Genomic DNA, 19,765 nt, shown 5'->3' with positions numbered 1-19,765 from the left:
ACAACAATTAAAATTGCTTTCAAAGTATTAATGAATAACCACGTTACATTTGAACAATCAAAAATAATTAAGTTTGTAACTTTAATCTCAAATTCCTTTAAGCAATTCTGAGAACATTATATATATACAGTATATATATATATATATATATATATATATATTAAAAAGTCTCCAATTACATAGTCTGTAAGGACCTTTCACAACAAGCATGTTGCAATTAAGCAAAACACAGACAAATTGTCTAGTCACACCAAGTGTAAAATCAGTATCCTTTGGGCTGAACTTCAAGTTCAGGATTGTAATTAGACTGTATTACTGTAATTAGACTGCTAGACACAGGAATCACAGATATTAACACTCACTGAACACTTAGTCTCTGCTAAGTACAATCTTAGTTTTAAATACAGTTTGAGCACTTGATAAGACTGTTTATTCATCAGCAGGTCATGTTTATAAATTAAAAATGTTAAACTTTTTAAAAAGAGTTGTATTTTCATATATATATATATATATATATATATATATATATATATATATATATATATATATATATATATATATATATATATATATATATATATATATATATATATACACACTATATATCAATCAACCACTGCTTTACACCTGATTTATGCTTTATAATGTGTCAGCCATTGAGGTACATACAGAAATGAATCCTTACTTGTTAATAAGGCCTGGAGTGTGTAGCAGGTGTTTTGTTTGCACTGTGCTCTTTATGTTGATTATAACTACGCCATATCTTTGGTTTGTTGGGAATAGCTACATAATTATTCTGACAAAAGGCCTGTTTTTCCATGACTATCACTAAAATATAGTAACATCTAAATTTCAAATCACATGATCTTAGATGTTTCAGTAGTGTTTTGATTTTCAAACCCATTAAAATCATTCAAATAACACCTTTTTTTCAGTACCCGTCCACTACCATTGGCGTTCATTGATCTCTCATTAGGTGTTATATACATCCTTAATATAAATTTGCATATTTGTTAAGATGTCAATGAGTATGCAGAGATAGAGCGTGGGCAATAACACTAGAGCAAGTGTGCAAAATGATATTCACATAGTACGAAAAAGTATTCGCATGAAGTGAAGCTCCATTAGTAAGCTGAACCCCCACTGAGGGATAAAACAGCTTAGGAGCTTAGGGGATCAGCCTTCTCCCAGTGCAATCTTCACAGCAGGCTACTGATTGAGGAGAGGGCAGAAGATGATGTCAAGCAATATTGTTTGGCAATTAAAGGCTTTGAAACCAGTTGTGAAAAATTTGTTTTCCAGTCATGTGGTTGCCCCCCTTTTTTTCATACTCCTGATTTGGAGACACTAGTGGTGAGGACAGGCCAAAGCAGATGGTATTTGTCCACTGTGAAGAGAAGAGTAGGGTAAATTAGTTATTCTAATGGGAGTAAAATAGCACCAAAATAATAAAAATTGCCTGACATGCTGATATAGGCCCAGATTTTTAATTTTTATTTTTTTTTACATATTAGCTATATAATCAAGAGTGTTATAACTGTGCTGATAGCCAGTATATAAAATAATATAAGGTAACTAGACTTAATATTTGTTCATTGATTTATTCAAAGCGACCAATTCATTGAGGACTTTCAAAAAAAAAAAAGGAAAGCTAGACTGAACATGGGCTGCGTCCCAATCCCTCTCTACACCAGTGGATGAGAGCTTGAATTTGAATGGCTTAGTGACCCCTGAAATACAAGGTCCTTGGAATTTAAAGTCCTTCTACCACAGACTTCCTGTCAGCAATTTTCGCTAAACACTATCAAAGTTACTTAGATAACATTTTTTTTCTCCAATTCTGATGTTTGGCTAACTGTATAAATGACCTAACAGAATTTATGTGTGTGCATGACAGAAAAGGAAATCTAAGAACATTATACACTTCAAGAGGACAGCAGCACAACAAAACATGACAAGAACTGTTTCAAAAGCTATGTTGGTGATGTTGTTAGCTGACTTTACCTGCCCACGGTTCATCAAAGCGCAGTGCAGTTCCTGAATCATTTATCTTGCAGAAGCAGCCATTGTAGCTCTTTTGCCAGCTGCTGAGACCCCCTCCAGAAGCGATTGGGTGCTGACATTTTTCCCAGACCCCCTGTAGACTATCAGAGCTAATCTTAATTAAACGTAAGGGCATGCCAGTGTATTCACAGTATTTTTGATAGTTAAATGTCAGTATCTCCTGCTGTGTGTGCTGTCAGAGCCAGTGGACCACACCCAGCCATTTAACTGATATGTTCTGCCAATACACTGGATGATGCTCGTGCACTTGCACTGTAGAAAAAAAGTGTCAGTGTTTTTTCTTTTATTTTCTTTTGTCCATGCATGAAGAGCTGTTGTTTTAGACCCTAATGACATTCAAAATATCTTCTGGCATATTTATAGAGAGAGAGAGAGAGAGAGAGAGATAACAATAGAGGGAATGTTGAAGAAGGGAATCTGCTTCTCACTCTTCTCTGCAAAATAATTATTTTTGGTGCTCCAACTGTCCAAGTTTTATGATCAACACACCATCTTTTTAAAATTTTTGTATGTTGTCTGTGTTTATAACTTAAGCCATTTCAGCCCTATTCGTTGATGTTGGCTTGGTGAAGTCCTTCAAGGCAAATATTTATGTTTTTCTTACATTTCCTGCAGTAATTCTCTGTTTGTTCACATCTTTTTTAGCGTTTTATGGTTACTATCATTCACTTTCAGTTTTTGCCCGCTATTTTCCTTCAATGATATTTAAGTATATCGTAATAAAACTAATAAGTTGTTTTTAAAACAGCTAACAATTGACCTGTTAAAGTTACAGAAGCTTCTGCTTAATGGGCAGTCAATTTGTTGTCACAGTTAATTAATGCTACTCAGTAGTTCTTCTTATCATGTTGATATAATGTTGATCTGCTTATGTTTTTGCAGCTAGTTAATGTCCAAACATATCAGTTCTACTATTGAGTCCTCCTATAAACTGCAATGGGCTGTGGACGATATTAATGTTTATACTGTGCACAGATCCATACTTTAGAAATCTATAGAAGATATTGGACCATGGCAAACTCGTTTGAGCACGGTATGTTTAAGGACACATATTTTAATAAGTCACATATTTTAACAAAATGCATTCAGGTGCTCACAGAAGAGATGAGTTTTCAGCTGTTTCTTGCACATTGTCAGGGATTTTTCTGTCCGGGTTGGGTCCGGAAGATCAGTCCACCAGCAAGGAATAGTGAATGAGAAGGTTCTGGAAAGTGATTTTTTGCCTCTCTGTTATGATAACATGAGGCACGGCTCACTCATCTGGAAGGATGTAGACTCATAAGAGGGAATGGAACAATGTGGTTGTTCTTTACACAAACATCAGTGTCTTGAACCTGATGCAAGCAGCAGCTGAAAGCCATTGCATAAAGATAAGTTGAGGTGTAACATGGGCTCTTTTGGTCTGATTGACCCGTCTGCTGCATTCTGCATCATTTGTTGAGGTTTGATTGCACAGTCCAGCCAAAAGAGCACTGCAAAAGTCCAATCTAGAAATGACAAGGAACAAGGAGCTGTGCAGCCTGCTCAATTAGGAAGTGCTCTTACTGATTTTGCGCAATGCAATCTCTCATGACCGAGCTATGCAATGTGGTTTTAAAGGTCAGATGGTCATCAAAGATTACCCAATATTTCTGGCTGAACTGGTTTTTGATTATTGTTGATACTCTTAATTGTGAACCATCCGAGTGACTGGGAAGAATAGAAGTTCTATCTTCGTTATATTGATTTGCAGATGATTTTCATTGTGTGTATATGTAACAAATAATTAAAGATGTTGTATTATTGAAAATTTATGTGCACACAAGGTGGTAATGCTGAGAGTGTGCGTAAATTTTCAATAATTCAAGGGTCTATAGTCAATTATTTATTGAATACAATGGCATTGTTGAATTCTTGACTCCGATTGGTTGACACATGCTCATATATCATGTGATCTCTTTACAGAATATGACATACTGTATCCTGACTGTTGTCTGAATCTAGTATATAAAGAATGTGCTCTTGGAATAACACAAAACATCTAAAACATATATATATTTTTAAGTTAATGCTAGACCAGGAGAGCTCAAACAAACTCCTATCTTCATCGACACTTACAGTTGTGTGAAAATACGTCATGCATTGTCTGTTCATATGGCATGTATAACCTTCAAAAAGTATTTGTTCACAATTTTTATGCATAATGACTACCCTAGTGCAATGCTAACACACACACACACACACACACACACACATATATATATATATATATATATATATATATATATATATATATACACACACAGGTGCTGGTCATATAATTAGAATATCATCAAAAAGATCATTTATTTTACTAATTCCATTCAAAAAGTGAAACTTGTATATTATATTTATTCATCACACAAAGACTGATGTATTTCAAATGTTTATTTCTTTTAATTTTGATTTTATAACTGACAACTAAGGAAAATCCCAAATTCAGTATCTGAGGAAATTAGAATATTGTGAAAAGGTTCAATATTGAAGACACCTGGTGCCACAGTGTAATCAGCTAATAAACTCAAAACACCTGCGAAGCCTTTAAATGGTCTCTCAGTCTAGTTCTGTAGGCTACACAATCATGGGGAAGACTGCTGACTTGACAGTTGTACAAAAGACGACCACTGACACCTTGCACAAGGAGGACAAGACACAAAAGGTCATTGCAAAAGAGGCTGGCTGTTCACAGAGCTCTGTGTCCAAGCACATTAATAGAGAGACGAAAGGAAAGAAAAGATGTGGTAGAAGAAAGTGTACACACAATATGGATAACTGCAGCCTGGAGAGGATTGTGAAACAAAACCCATTCAAAAATGTGGGGGAGATTCACAAAGAGTGGACTGCAGCTGGAGCCAGTGCTTCAAGAACCACTACACACAGACGTATGCAAGACATGGGTTTCAGCTTCACATTCCTTGTGTCAAGACACTCTTGAACAACAGACAACATCAGAAGTGTCTCGCTTCATACAGGACTGAACTGCTGCTGAGTGGTCCACAGTTATGTTCTCTGATGAAAGTAAATTGAGCATTTCCTTTGGAAATCAGGGTCCCAGAGTCTGGAGGAAGAGAGGAGAGGCACACAATCCACTTTCCTAGAGATCCAGTGTAAAGGTTCCACAGTCAGTGATGGTTTGGGGTGCCATGTCATCTGCTGGTGTTGGTCCACTGTGTTTTCTGAGGTCAAAGGTCAACACAGACGTCTACCAGGAACCTTTAGATCACTTCATGCTTCCTGCTGCTGACCAACTTTATGGAGATGCAGATTTCATTTTCCAACAGGACCTGGCACCTGCACACAGTGCCAAAGCTTCCAGTACCTGATTTAAGGACCATGGTATCCCTGTTCTTAATTGACCAGTAAACTCACCTGACCTTAACCAGAAAATCTTTGGGGTATTGTGAAGAGGAAGATGTGATGTGTAAGACCCAACAATGCAGAAGAGCTGAAGGCCACTATCAGAGTAACCTGGTCTCTCATAACACCTGAGCAGTGCCACAGACTGATCGACTCCACGCCACGCCGCATTGCTGCAGTCATTCAGACAAAAGGAGCCACAACTAACTATTGAGTGCTGTGCATGCTCATACTTTTCATTTTCATGCTTTTCAGTCGGCCAAGATTTCTAAAAATCCTTTCTTTGTATTGGTCTTAAGTTATATTCTAATTTTCTGAGATACAGAACTTGGGATTTTCCTTAATGTGTCAAATACAATCAGCAAAATTAAAAGATATAAACATTTGAAATATATCAGTCTGTGTGTAATGAATAAATATAATATACAAGTTTCAATTTTTGAATGGAATTTGTGAAATAAATCAACTTTTTGATGATAGTCTAATTATATGACCAGCACCTATATATAGTTTATATAGTTAATCATGCATTTTGTGGGGGGAATACTGTTAAATGTGCTGCTCCACAGCTTTAAAAATGTTTCATTTTATATAACAAACCAATGATTTGAAGGCTTTAATGTGTGTTTTGTGTGCATGTATTGAGTCTTTTTACCTGCCAGTCATCTTACTCCCCAATGCTTTCATCTAGTGCACGTTGTCCACATCACAGTAGTGAAGACGGTTATAGAAAACCCACTTGTAACTGGGGGAAGAGCTTCACAGCTGTTGTTGTCAATGAGAGTATTGGTTGTAGGTTTGATAGTTTAACCCATTTGTACAATAATAAAATGTCCATCTTAGAATCAGTATTCATCAAATTTACTTGTTTTTAATATACAATAATTTGATCTCAAATATAAACAATGCCACTGTTTACATATTATTATACACATATCGGCTTATATGGACCCTTAGGAAGTCGTGACCAGTGTTGCAAAAAAATAAAAATAAATAAAATAAAAAATAAATAAATAAAAAAAATAAATCCAGACCTGCCATTATTTCCCGCTCTCTATACAGTATCACTTCCTTCTTAATGCAGGTATAAATAATATTCAAACCAATGTGCCATGTAGCCTTTGAGCACCACCTTCAGGTTGTTATGAGCATGCATCAGTAAGCAACATACTTTGGTTTGCGCGTTGTTTCAAGGACACGCCCACAATTTAGGAAATATAATTAATATTAATGAGGCACCACCCAGTGGAACCAAATGTTTTAGGAAATGAAAAGAGTTTAACACCAGCCTGCCCCGCTCCGTGGTCACGTCAGATGTAGGGTGTGTTATCTATATCACCCTGAAAGTTTATTCTCATTTTGATCTCAAAATTGATCTCAACAGTTTTCAACAGTTTTTCACTTAAAAGAGATTGTACCTGATTTAGCTGTTAAATCATTCTGTAATAGACCTACATGTACCGCGAAACCGAAAGTGAAAGTAGATCTTTCAGTCTCTGGAGAGTTTTGCTTGGTGAGCAGCCTACTTTTATGAAGGTAAGATGCTTGTTCTCCTGTATACATTGTTTAAAATGCTAAAACTGTAACTATGTGAAATTGTCTCTTAAGACGATGTAGAAATCACTCGCTCGACCAGAAGTAATAATGTGCATGGATTGTTAGCTGCCATATTCAGCTATGTTTATAGTGGCACATTCGGTTTTCAGTGGCATATCCCAGTGGATTGTGGCATGTACCACTGAAAACTGCGGAATGTGACATCTCCAATAGTGACTGACTGGCATAGGCCGCTGTCAGCCGGACATAATGTAGATACTGCACTTAACACGCACTTATGGCACGACGATATTTAATTGATTGCACTGTATATATTGCTTTTCAAAGGTATGCTTTAGGTGTTCTATATTGGAGCTGATTTATACAACAACAATATGAATTCTCTGAGACCTTTGAAATCTCAAATGTGTTAAATAGAAGATAAAAAAAGAACTATTCAACTCTTTAAACTTCAACTATTTATATTTTGTATTAGAAATGTGCCATGAGAGAGCAAAATCTGTGCAGAACCAATCACTGATGATCACCGCAAGAATAATGCCAGTTATAAAATGGGATTGTTTACACATTCAATAACAAGTACTTAGGGTGTTTTGTCCATCATATTTATTATCATATGATATAAAAGCAATATAACTTAAAATAACATCCAGTTTGTTATAGCAACAAAGCACATGATCGTGAATCATGGAAAATCCCTTTGACTAATCCACTACAAGAAGGGAGAACAGTCCAACTTTAATGCATTTTTCGACTCCTTTGCAGCCACCTTCTCTCGCCTACTTTCAAGGCAAGGCACATCTCAAATGAGCTTAAACTCTCTTTTTCCTTTTTTTTTTTTTTTTTATTACCAAGGTATATATATATATACAAAAACTTTAGAAACAGACACAATGCAGAAAATTAAAACTTTAACTTTAGAAATAAAATAAAATAAAGGGGTAGCACAGGTTTATTGTCTTAAGAGCTTTGAAATTAATATGAAGATGAAGATGAAATAGCTTGAATGTATCGTTGGATTTCTTTCCTAAAATAAATACAATGAATTAGGGATTTTGACAAGTAAACTATATCTGGTTGTTGAAACCTAATTTGTAAATTTCACTCCTCCCAAATAGATAAAATAATAAATGTGTGAAAGCATATAGGCTTTATGACAAGTCATAGCCTGATATGACAGCACTAATGCAACACACATAACAGTAAATTAGTAGCTGAGTATCTCTTTATTTATTTAAAATTAATTAGATTAATCCACACTGTGGCCCCCAGCCCTCTGCTTGAAAACCGCTGATCTAAAACTATTCTTTGTGAAGAGATGGAGCACAGAGACAATGCAGCGTATCCAGTAGCCAGCTGTGTGTCTGTGGAAACTAACAAATCCATGGATTATCCTCCTCGATTCAGTGAAGGAGTGGTGACCTTTGAGTCCAGGTAAGACAAAACATGAATACTAAATATGAAACACTAAATATTAATGTATGGCCAAATACCCGTAACACCAACTACCGCAGCAAGCCTATTAACAAGACACCCAAATTACTTTCTATATAATTTAGCTACAAATGCAATCATATTAATACAAGTATTTAATACAGCATGTATTTAAAATTCTTTGGAATTATGAAAACAATCACATATCTCTCACCACGATTGCACTGCTGTAGTGTTTGGGAATATTCACTCATAATTATACACATAATCACATGATATCAAGTATAAAATTAAAGAATTGTATTAGTCAGTACAGTTGGGAGAAAGGAACTGGGCTCGCTCAGCTGATTCACTATTGTTGCGAGAGATTTTTGGAATATGTCATTGAGACATTAGAGCAAGGCAGACTGCCCTTTGGACACATTTCTAAATGTCATGCATCTTGCGTAATCTGCACAGATTTAGCTCATCTCAAACATGTCTCTTGTTAGTCTTAACAGTTACTGATTATCATCACCTATGCTTCATTACATTTTTTGTTCAATTATGATAGATTAATAAATCAAATCAAGTTTATTAATAACTCCAAGAATCTCATTTATGTAAGAAGCTGATACAAGACAATTTAGCATTTTGGCAGCATTTTACATTGGCTTGATGGAAATACATGCCTCTAAATTCCTGTGAAACTAAATGTACCTAAACTGTATACACAAGAATTGATGCACTTTCCAGTTGGAATGAACACTAGAGGCAATAAAACTCTGACTCTGAATAAAACTTTTATTCTTTTTCACACAAAGTATGATTTGCAGGTCCACAGTTATGATTAATAAAGCCTAATTTTTGCATAATTACTTGAGGTATACTGTTACAAACTCATTACATAGTATACCTCAACAATTTTAACCTGCTGCAAGATATGAAAACGGATACTTTTGTATGTTGTTGTCACATATCCAGCTTCATTTGCATGAGATTTCTAATTCAGTATGTTTGTTCAGTAGCTCATGTGCTACGGCGTTGCCCTTGAAGGATGAAGAGTTCCACAAACTCTACGAACTATACGAATCCCGTGAAACTACGATTTTACAAAACAGCTCAGATCTGCATAAAAAAGTTAAAATACCAGATGTGCCAAGCATTTGTACACCTGCCATTGTGTTTTCAATTTAAATCATGTAGACAGATGTCTGTTTTAAAACTATGATTGAGTAATTCACTCCTTCATTTGCTTCACAAAAGCCTACTTTGATTTATGTTTATATTGCTTTACTTTCAGTGTTTCTTGCTAAGTTTAGTACAGCAACAAAAAAAGACACTGTGCCACCTTTGTATTATATTTTTCGATTCGGACACCCTATTTCCCCATGAACAGCAAACGTGCAGTAGTGCACAGTCAGTGCAGTGCAGAGTCAGGATATTCATTTAATAAGATGTTAAATTTCTGTTTGTTTCTTACCAAACCCCATGTATACCCACAGAAAACAAGAAATCAAGGGTGTGGGTTTGATTTTGACAATAGTGGGGACATAACAACAGATAACAAGCAGACCCCACCCCCCACACCCAAGAATTTTCCCATTTTTGACTGAACTTTGAACAGTTTCATGTCATCAAAAGTCTTTATTTATAGCTTGTGGCATCCAACATATTATGGTATAACAACATATAGTTTTTTTTGGTAGATATTTCAGCTAACATTGTGCTATGCACATTCAGTTAAACACCATTAAAGGGTTTGTTCAGCCAAAATGAAAATTATGTAATAAATGACTCACCCTCATGTTGTTCCAAACCTGTAAGGCCTCTGTTCATCTTCAGAACACAGTTAGATATTTTAGATTTAGTCCGAGAGCTCTCAGTCCCTCCATTGAAAGTGTATGTACGGTATACTGTCCATGTCTAGAAAGGTAATAAAAACATCTTCAAAGTAGTCCATGTGACATCAGAGAGTCAGTTAGAATTTTTTTAAGCATCGAAAATACATTTTGGTCCAAAAATAGCAAAAACTAAGACTTTATTCATCCTTGTCTTCTCTTCCGGATCTGTTGTGAACGAGTTTACTGCAGTGTAGTAATATCCAGTTTGCGAACGAATCACTTGATGTAACCAGATCTTCTTGAACCAGTTCACCGTATCGAACTGAATCGTTTGAAACGGTTTGCGTCTCCAGTAAGCATTAATCCACAAATGACATAAGCTGAGTTAAAACAAACCAATATCCTGGAGTAATTCATTTACTCAAACAGTACACTGACTGAACTGCTGTGAAGAGAGAACTGAAGATGAACACCGAGCCGAGCCAGATAATGACTCGTTCACGAGTCAAGAACCGTTTCTGTCAGACGCATCCGATTCTTGAACCGAGGAGCTGATGATACTGCACATATGTGATTCAGTGTGAAGCAGACTGTGTGAAGCATGTCTGAACCAAACTGATTCTTTTTATGATTGATTCTGAACTGATTCTGTGCTAATGTTATGAGTGAGGGATAAACAGAGGGCTTTAATCATGGGCACTAATCGCCAATGACGTCATTACACCGAGCGCATTACAAGAACCGGTGAACCGTTTTCTTCAACCGGTTTATTGAATCGAACTGTCCGAAAGAACCAATTCGCGGAAAAGAACCAAACTTCCCATCACTACTGGTGATCCAACAAGCGATGCAACTGGATCTTGACTCGAGAATGATCGAGTCACCCGTTCGTTCGTTATCTGGCTCAGCTCGGTGTTCATCTTCAGTTCTCTCTTCACAGCAGTTCAGTCAGTGTACTGTTTGAGTACATGAATTACTCCGGGATATTGGTTTGTTTTAACTCAGAGGGAGTGTCAGCCACATTAAAAAAGATAGCAGCTTATGTCATTTGTGGATTAATGCCTCCTGGAGACACGAAACGTTTCAAACGATTCAGTTCGATTCGATGGACTGGTTCAAGAAGATCTGGTTACATCGAGTGATTCGTTCGCGAACCGGATATTACTTCACCTTCAGTGAACACACTCACAACAGACACGGAAGAGAAGACAATGCTGAATAAAGTCGTAGTATTTTGCTATTTTTGGACCAAAATGTATTTTCAATGCTTCAAAAAATTCTAAGACTCTGATGTCACATGGACTACTTTGAAGATGTTTTTTATTACCTTTCTGGACATGGACAGTATACCGTACGCACACTGTCAGTGGAGGAACAGAAGGCTCTTGGACTAAATGTAAAATATCTTAAACTGTGTTCAGAAAATAAATGGAGGTCTTACGGGTTATTAACGACATAACGGTGAGTCATAAATTACATAATTTTCCTTTTTGGCTGAACTAACCCTTTAAGTTAAAGGAATAGTTCACCCCTGAAAAAAATTCTGTCATTAATTACTCACCCTCACGTCGTTCCAAACCCGTAAGACCTCTGTTCTTCTTCGGAACACAAATTAAGATATTTTTGTTGGAATCTGAGAGCTCTCTGATCCTCCCATAGACTGCAAGGTAACTAGGACATCGGTAAAATAATCCATGTGATATCAGGGGTTCAACTGTAATTTTATGAAGCTACAGGAATACTTTTTGTGCGCAAAAGAAAAAAAAAAAACAATAACAAATTTATTCAACACTTCATCTCATCCACGTCAATGTAGCACCATTTTGGAGAATATCCACTGAACGTAAACAACATATGCTGTTTTGTCAGCTGCGTCACACAGATATGTTGTTTACATTCCGATCAAAGCATAAACAATGTAGGCAACAAATCTGTGTGATGCATAAGTACTTTGCATACCTTGCATGCTTTATATTAGACACAGAGATTAAGTAGTCTGGAAGGATGGCTTTTATTTGAAAAGCTAGAGAGAGGTTGTATCAGATTGTCTGTGTTAGCAACAGACACAGCATTTGTGTGTGAATTTCCTGTGTCTGTGCAGCATCTCTTAAATAATTTTGTATGCTTAAGTGAAATACTGTATTGGTCATTGTTCATTCAAGTATTCTTTTAGTTTTATAATCACAGACTCAAGTCCATGTTGTGATTTTTTTTTCAAATTTAATCACTGGGATTCTATCTGTTTTGCAATTTATAGAAATCACAGGGCAACGTTGTAGTCCTAATTACCAATGCAAACATAGGCTGATGTTAATTATTTTGTGCAAATAATTATTATGCTGTTTTAAAACTTTGATTTTCTATTTTGAGCAGCTGTGAGAGGGATTGTCAGATCTGTGTGGAGTCCAAATGTGTGGCATTTAGGGAGGTTCTGAAAGATCCAGTCTATATAACCTGTGGACACAGTTTCTGCAGACAATGTATTATCTGTTATTGGGAGAAGTTGAGACGAGCAAATTACTTTGATTTGTCCTCATTGCAAAAACAGATACAGAACACATTCTGTTTTAAAAACAGTCATGGAAGCTTCCAGTTCTGCTGACTCTAACATACAAGCAGCCCTACAGGAGAAGACTGGAGACCTGCAGAATGCAGTAGATGATAAACTTCAGAGAATCAGAAACAAGCACAAAGCCAGAATGAAGAACAAGTACGAGAGCTTATTTGAGGGAATGAAACTCCAAGAGAATGAAACCCTCCTCAACAGGATCTACACACAGCTTTATATCATAGAAGGTGAGAGTGATGGAGTGAATGAAGAACATGAGGTTTTACAGATGGAGAAAACAGCCAGAACACAACTTGCACAAGATACTTCCATCTACTGCAATGACATCTTTAAAGCCTCAGCTGAACCAGGATGTGAGGAGAAAGACCAAATCAAGACTGTTATAACTAAAGGCATCGCTGGAATCGGAAAAACCATCTCTGTGCAAAAGTTCATTCTGGACTGGGCAGAGGGAAAAGCCAATCAGGATGTAGATTTCATGTTTTTGCTTCCATTTCGAGAGCTGAACTTGATTCAAGATCATCAATATAGTCTTCATAGACTTCTGCTGGACTTTTATCCTGAACTTCAAGATTTGGACTCAAAGACTTACGAGGAGTGTAAAGTTGTGTTCATCTTTGATGGTTTGGATGAAAGCAGAATCACACTGATGTTTTCAGACGCTCAGAAAGTTTGTGATGTGACTGAGACTTCATCAGTGGGTGTGTTGATGTCAAAGCTCATAAAAGGAGAGCTGCTTCCTTCTGCTTTCATCTGGATCACCTCCAGACCAGCAGCAGCCAATCAGATCCCCTCCAAATACATCAATCGTCTGACAGAAATTCAGGGATTCAATGAGTATCAAAAGGAAGAATATTTCAGAAAGAGAATCACTGACCAGCATCAAGCCAACAGGATCATTTCACACATTAGAAAAGCAAGAAGCCTCCATATCATGTGCCACATCCCCGTCTTCTGCTGGATCTCATCCACTGTGCTTCAGAAGCTCCTGGAAGAAGATCTGAGTGCAGAAATCCCTCAAACTCTGACTGAAATGTACATCCACTTCCTGTTGAATCAGATCAACACAAGAAACCAGAAATATGAAGACAGAGATCCAGAGAAACTCCTGCAATCCAACAGAGAAGTGATTGTGAAACTTGCTGAAGTGGCTTTCAAACAGCTGATGAAGAGCAATGTGATGTTCTATGAGGAGGACCTGAGTGAGTGTGGCATGGACGTCACTGACGCCTCGGTGTATTCTGGGATTTGCACTGAGATCTTTAAGCAGGAATCTATTATTCATCAGAGGAAAGTGTTCAGCTTCATTCATCTGAGCATTCAGGAGTTTCTTGCTGCTTTTCATGTGTTTTACTGCTACTTAAGCTGTACAATGGAGACCCTTAAGGTTTTTGATTCAATGCATTATCTGCATAAAGGAGCAATAGATAAAGCCATTGGGAGTGAGAATGGACATCTGGATCTGTTCCTGCGGTTCCTGCTGGGCATCTCACTGCAGTCGAATCAGAGACTCTTACAGGATCTACTGACACACACAGAGAACAGCTCAGAGAGCATCAGGAGAACTTCACAGTACATTAAAGAGAAGATCAAAGATGGGCATGGACTCTCCACTGAAAGATCTATCAATCTGTTCCTCTGCCTTCTGGAAGTTAAAGATCAGAGTCTGTCCAGAGAGATTCAGGAGTTTGTGAAATCAAACAAACACTCAGAGAAGAAGCTCTCTCCTGCTCAATGCTCAACAATTGCCTACATGCTTCAGATGTCAGAGGAGGCACTGGATGAGTTTGATCTGAAGAGATACAACACATCAGATGAGGGCAGAAAAAGACTGATACCAGCTGCAAGCAACTGCACAAAAGCTCTGTGAGTACATCATAGCATTACAGTGGGAGATTTTGTAAAGTAAAAAACAATGTATTTGTTTTAACAAACTTTTGTTTTAACAAAAACATTGTCAAATATTTGACAAGGCTTTATAATGCATGCAAATAATACATTTGATTAAAAAATGAAAAACTGAACTGTCACGTGAATGTAGCCAGGATAAAGATAAAAACAATAATAATCAAAAAGAAGCAACTAGACTGAAGCTAATAGATCTAATACTCGCATCTAATATTGTTATATTGCACACCCCTACATGCAGAATGGTAATGGCATCTTGATTTTTGGGTAAATTAAACCTCTAATACTTGTTTGAAATAATTAGTGTTAAAAAACTGATATTATATTTGCATACTTTCCCCCTTAGATTTGCTGACTGTAGAGTCACTGCTCAGAACTGTGAGAGTTTATCATCAGCTCTTCAGTTCTCAAACACTGCACTGAGAGAGCTGGACCTGACTAATAATGACCTACAGGATTCAGGAGTGAAGCTGCTATTTGATGGCTTAAAGAGTCCAAACTGTCAGCTGCAGATACTAAGGTATTTATAAGTGTTTAGGGATTTATTAATTATTGTTTAAAAGCTGTTATCTCAACACTGGCATGTATTAAATAATTGTACATTTATATTTAGATTTGGTATTGAAATTGGGCCAACACTTTCCAAAAAAAAATTTAAAAAAATTAAAAAAATTTAAAAAGTAATAAATAGTCTTAACAATTTATACCAGGGTATAATACTTTTTTTTGTATGAAGTGCCATTTTTATTTTTTATTCTTTTTTATACAGTACATAATCAGTTATAAATGTTCAGATAAAAATAATCAATTTGTCATACAAATACGTGCAGAATCTTAATTTATTTTTGAAGCATTAGACTAACACAGGTTAATTCTCACACATACTATTTATAGGTAATAACTAGGGCCGGGACTTTAACGCGTTAATTGAGATTAATTAATTACACAAAAAAATAACGCATTAAGATTAATTAATTACAGAAAAAAAATTCCCGCATTTTTAATAACTTATTTTTGCACCGCGGAACGTTTCTCACTGGATGAGTTTCGGCGGACCGATTATATTGGAGCACCAACTAGCGTTCGCATATCACCGCAGCAGCACGTCGAGCCTCAAGTATCACCTCAACGCAAAACATATAGCAGCTAGCGTGGACTTTACACTTTATGTTGAACTATGTATTATTTTGTTGGTGCAACAGTTTATGGTGAACTCTTTATTGTTTAAGGTTATTGAGAGTTGGACTTAGTATGTTATGGCCTCTGAAGCAACAGAGAGATGTTTTCTAATAGTCAGTGTTTCCAATGTTCTGAATGTACTTGACAGTATTGTGTTTTACTTTAAAAAAAAAAACACTTAACAGAAGGTTCCAGCACCTATAAGCTTCCTGAATTTCTGAAATGTGCTATTTCTAAATTGTTTCTAAATATGCTATTGCTACACTTCATGGCAAAAATTGCACTGGTCTGCTAGACTTGGCAGAACAAAAATAAACAATATTTTGTTGCTTAAGCTTATGTATTCAGTCATTATTCAATGGTATACTATAAATCCATGTGAAAAAAAAATTACTTCTCACTGTTCTCAGGTCAAATATTTATATGCGATTAAAATGCGATTCATTTCGATTAATTAATTACAAAGCCTCTAATTAATTAGATAAATTTTTTTAATCGAGTCCCGGCCCTAGTAATAACTAGCTGTGTGACCATGGAGAATGATTACAACAAAAAATGTCAGAATGCAGTGTTCCCTGTTGTTCGCATGCCAGTGATTATCCTTCTGTGTGCCATAGGTGCACCAACCCACATTTTGGTAACAATACTTAAAGTGGGAATAAATATGTCAGGAAAGCTTAGTAGTTGTGCACCGCATTTGATTAAAACGGGCACAATTTTAGCCACACTACTGAGCTCTACTAGCTCAGTTTGCTATACGGGTGCTTGATATCTTTGACTTAAACTGCATTATTTGAGTATGCAAAATTTATTTGGAATGGGTTATCTTAAAGGTGAGTTAAATTGGATGACAAAATATCTTATCTTATAGTATCACCGTTTACATGCATACAAGATTTTCAGATACCAGTGGGAAAAAAATCATAATTGTTTTTTGTAAAACCAACTCAATTGGTGTATGACTCCTCTCTGATTAATGTTTTGTATTGTGTTTAAAATGAAGTGAACTTTAACAGATGTGCATTGCTTAATAAACAAATTTAATATATAAACAACATGTGAAAGTTAACATTTTAGAAGATTATTTAACCTGAAGATTATTTAACCCCCCCCCCACTGTTCTGTTCAGATTACCCAGCTGCAATCTCACTGGTCAGTCCTGTGAAATTGTGTCATCAGATCTACAATCATCTAACTGTGCCCTGAGAGAACTGGACTTGAGTAACAATGACCTGCTGGATTTAGGAGTGAAGCTGCTCTCTGATGGACTAAAGAGTCCAAACTGTCATCTGCAGATACTGAGGTGTGTAAAAAGAGTATTCTGCATAGATTAGGGTGCAGACTGCTGGGCTGGGAAAGTACATATTACTGTGTAGTTGTGTTGCATTTAATAGGCATAATGCAAGTGCTTTTTTAGAATTGTAATGTGTTAAATGCTACTAACTATTGAAATTCACATGAATTAGCTTTTAAAAAACTTAAGTAAAAGTTCAAGTTAAGTTAAGCTCAAAGGCCAAGGTAAATGTGTACAAAGCCTGTTAAAAAAAAAAAATCTGTAATATATGATGCTGTGGGTTTGTTATGATAATGGGCATAAGGTAATCATTTGTCTTCTCAGGTGTAAATCACAGTGATATTCATGATAGTTGAATCCTACTCATAAACATTTTTTTCTCAAACACAATCATTTACATACATGCTGCTCACATACCATTATAGCCCAGCTTGTACTGATTACAGTGAGATTAGACGTTTAGCCATTTAGATGTTTATAAACAACTGAAAAAAGCACAAATGTCAGGGCATGACAACAATTCTCCAGGCCCAAAAAATACCCTTAGACCTCAGAGGTTTAAACCTCACTATGTCTAGATCCAGCCCAGTTGTTTGTAGATTATCTGAGTTTTGATGTGTGTGTGTGTCTAGGTTGTCTGGCTGTATGGTGACAGAGGAAGGCTGTGGTTTTGTGTCTTCAGCTCTGAGTTCAAACCCCTCACACCTGAGAGAGCTGGATCTGAGCTACAATCACCCAGGACAATCAGGAGTCCAGCGACTCAGTGACAAACTGAACGATCCAAACTGCTCACTGCAGACACTCAAGTATGTGAGGCATGAACAGATGTGTGTGTGATGTAGAGATTGAACATGCTTGTGTAATACAGTGTATGAAGTGAATACTTCTTTTTTAAGACTTCAGGTCTCAGGAGAAACAGGAATCGGGTCTTGTGCAATTAGGCATCTAGTGAAGTGGCTCAGATGAAACATATTAAATGCAATAAGCCACAAAAAAAAAGTACTCACATGTAGACTGACACAGAGTGCACACAGAAAGCTGACTGTAACACACTTGAATGCCAAATACACAAAATGTTATGTCAAAGTTTCTGTCTTGCTGATTATTCAGGTAAAGCAGAGCTCTTACATTTTAAGTGAAAGTATTTACTCTTAAAAACATTTATTTTGCAGATAAAGCATTATGAACAAAATTGCTAGAAAATGTGGGTTAATTAGAACAATCTATGGCTGCATTTGACATGAAAATAAAATAAAATCATGCTTTTTTAAGATCATGCTTTTGTATTTGTGTGTGTGTGTTCATAGTGTGGACCATGGAGCAGCGTTCAGGATTACAGCAGGACTATGGAAGTGTACGTCTAAACACTCACATACACAGTTAGTGATTGTTGTTTTGTATGTACTTCTCATCTCTTTTTTTGTGTTTTCAGATGCCTGTGATCTCACACTTGACCCAAACACAGCACACACTCAAGTCATCATATCTGAGGACAAGAAGATGGCAAAGCACGTGAAAGACCATCAATCATATCCTGATCATCCAGAGAGATTTGAATGTCTTCAGGTTCTTTGTGGAGAGAGTCTGAGTGGACGCTGTTACTGGGAGGCAGAATGGATTGGGACGGGGACAGAAATATCAGTGTCATATAAAGGAATCAGCAGGAAAGGAGGAAGTGACTGTATGTTTGGATTCAATCAAAAGTCTTGGAATCTGAGTGGCTTTTATAAACGTTTTATTGCCTGTCACAATAATAATAGCACTGATATACCTGCCCCTTCATTTTCATCTAATAGAGTAGGAGTGTATCTGGACTGGTCTGCTGGTACTCTGTCCTTCTACAGCGTCTCTGACACACACACACTCACACACATACACACATTCAACACCACGTTTACTGAACCCGTCTATGCTGGGTTCGGGGTTTATTATGACTCATCAGTGTCTCTGTGTCACAAGGTACAACAAGGATGTCAAACATAAAATTATGTATGAAAAAAAGTATTGACAACATATTTATAACATTCTTAGAAAAGGTATTTAAAGAAGACACTTTCTTACTCCAAGACCCCTTGGGGATCTCTTAGTGTTTTAATGAAAATGTAATGTTTAATTATTGCACAGAAATTATGTTATTTTCCACAGTTTTGTACATAATCTGTGAAAATGTAAGTGTTGTACATGCTGTTTTCTGAAGGAATTAACAGGCAGCCACTGAAAAACTGACAGTAAATCATCTTTGTCACTTTACAAGAAAAGTATGTCAGAAATGAATGTGGGATTCCGTTATTTTGCCTTAAAAATTCAAGATATGGTTGTAAAAAATGCCACCTTTATGAGTTCTTGTTTGTATATCTATGTGTATATATTTGTGTAAACATAGGTAAGCAATATCAATTGCACAACAATTCTGTTTTCCTGAATGTCGGCACTGCAAATCTGATGTTGGTATTTTTTTTCTTTGTATAATAGACAAAAAGTTCATGTTAAGTGACCTACAAATAAATCCACAGCAAAGGTTTTATGCACCTTCAAGATATTTATTCCTCACTGAATCACTGT

General features: G+C 36.4%; 1 protein-coding gene across 5 annotated transcripts; it reads left to right on the top strand.

Annotated features, from left to right (window-relative positions):
- Positions 1-6,711: 6,711 nt before the first annotated feature.
- LOC127950798 (NACHT, LRR and PYD domains-containing protein 12) lies at positions 6,712-19,724 on the top strand. Of its 5 annotated transcripts, XM_052548099.1 has the most exons (8): positions 6,712-6,975; positions 8,313-8,430; positions 12,802-14,688; positions 15,077-15,250; positions 17,039-17,212; positions 17,836-18,009; positions 18,511-18,557; positions 18,636-19,724. In XM_052548099.1, exons 2-8 carry the CDS (start codon positions 8,315-8,317, stop codon positions 19,184-19,186), a joined length of 3,123 nt encoding a protein of 1,040 aa, XP_052404059.1. In that variant the 5' UTR covers positions 6,712-6,975; positions 8,313-8,314; the 3' UTR covers positions 19,187-19,724. The 5 variants fall into 5 exon arrangements, with proteins under 5 accessions (XP_052404059.1, XP_052404061.1, XP_052404060.1 ...); XM_052548101.1 differs by lacking the exon at positions 8,313-8,430; XM_052548100.1 differs by lacking the exon at positions 8,313-8,430 and having other exon boundaries at positions 12,627-14,688.
- The last annotated feature ends 41 nt before the right edge of the window (positions 19,725-19,765 follow it).

The sequence above is a fragment of the Carassius gibelio genome, chromosome B2, assembly GCF_023724105.1.
Source record: "Carassius gibelio isolate Cgi1373 ecotype wild population from Czech Republic chromosome B2, carGib1.2-hapl.c, whole genome shotgun sequence".
Classification (NCBI taxonomy): Eukaryota; Metazoa; Chordata; class Actinopteri; order Cypriniformes; family Cyprinidae; genus Carassius; species Carassius gibelio.
The sequence above is the reverse complement of the archived record's forward strand: the minus strand, read 5'-3'. Positions and strand labels throughout refer to the sequence as shown.

Bases quoted from the DNA above. Each gene is read 5' to 3' on its own strand.
- LOC127950798 (XM_052548099.1), top strand. From the start codon at position 8,315: ATGGAGCACAGAGACAATGCAGCGTATCCAGTAGCCAGCTGTGTGTCT. The intron at 14,689-15,076 runs GTGAGTACATCA...TTTCCCCCTTAG, and splicing joins AGCAACTGCACAAAAGCTCT to ATTTGCTGACTGTAGAGTCA. The intron at 15,251-17,038 runs GTATTTATAAGT...TGTTCTGTTCAG, and splicing joins TGTCAGCTGCAGATACTAAG to ATTACCCAGCTGCAATCTCA.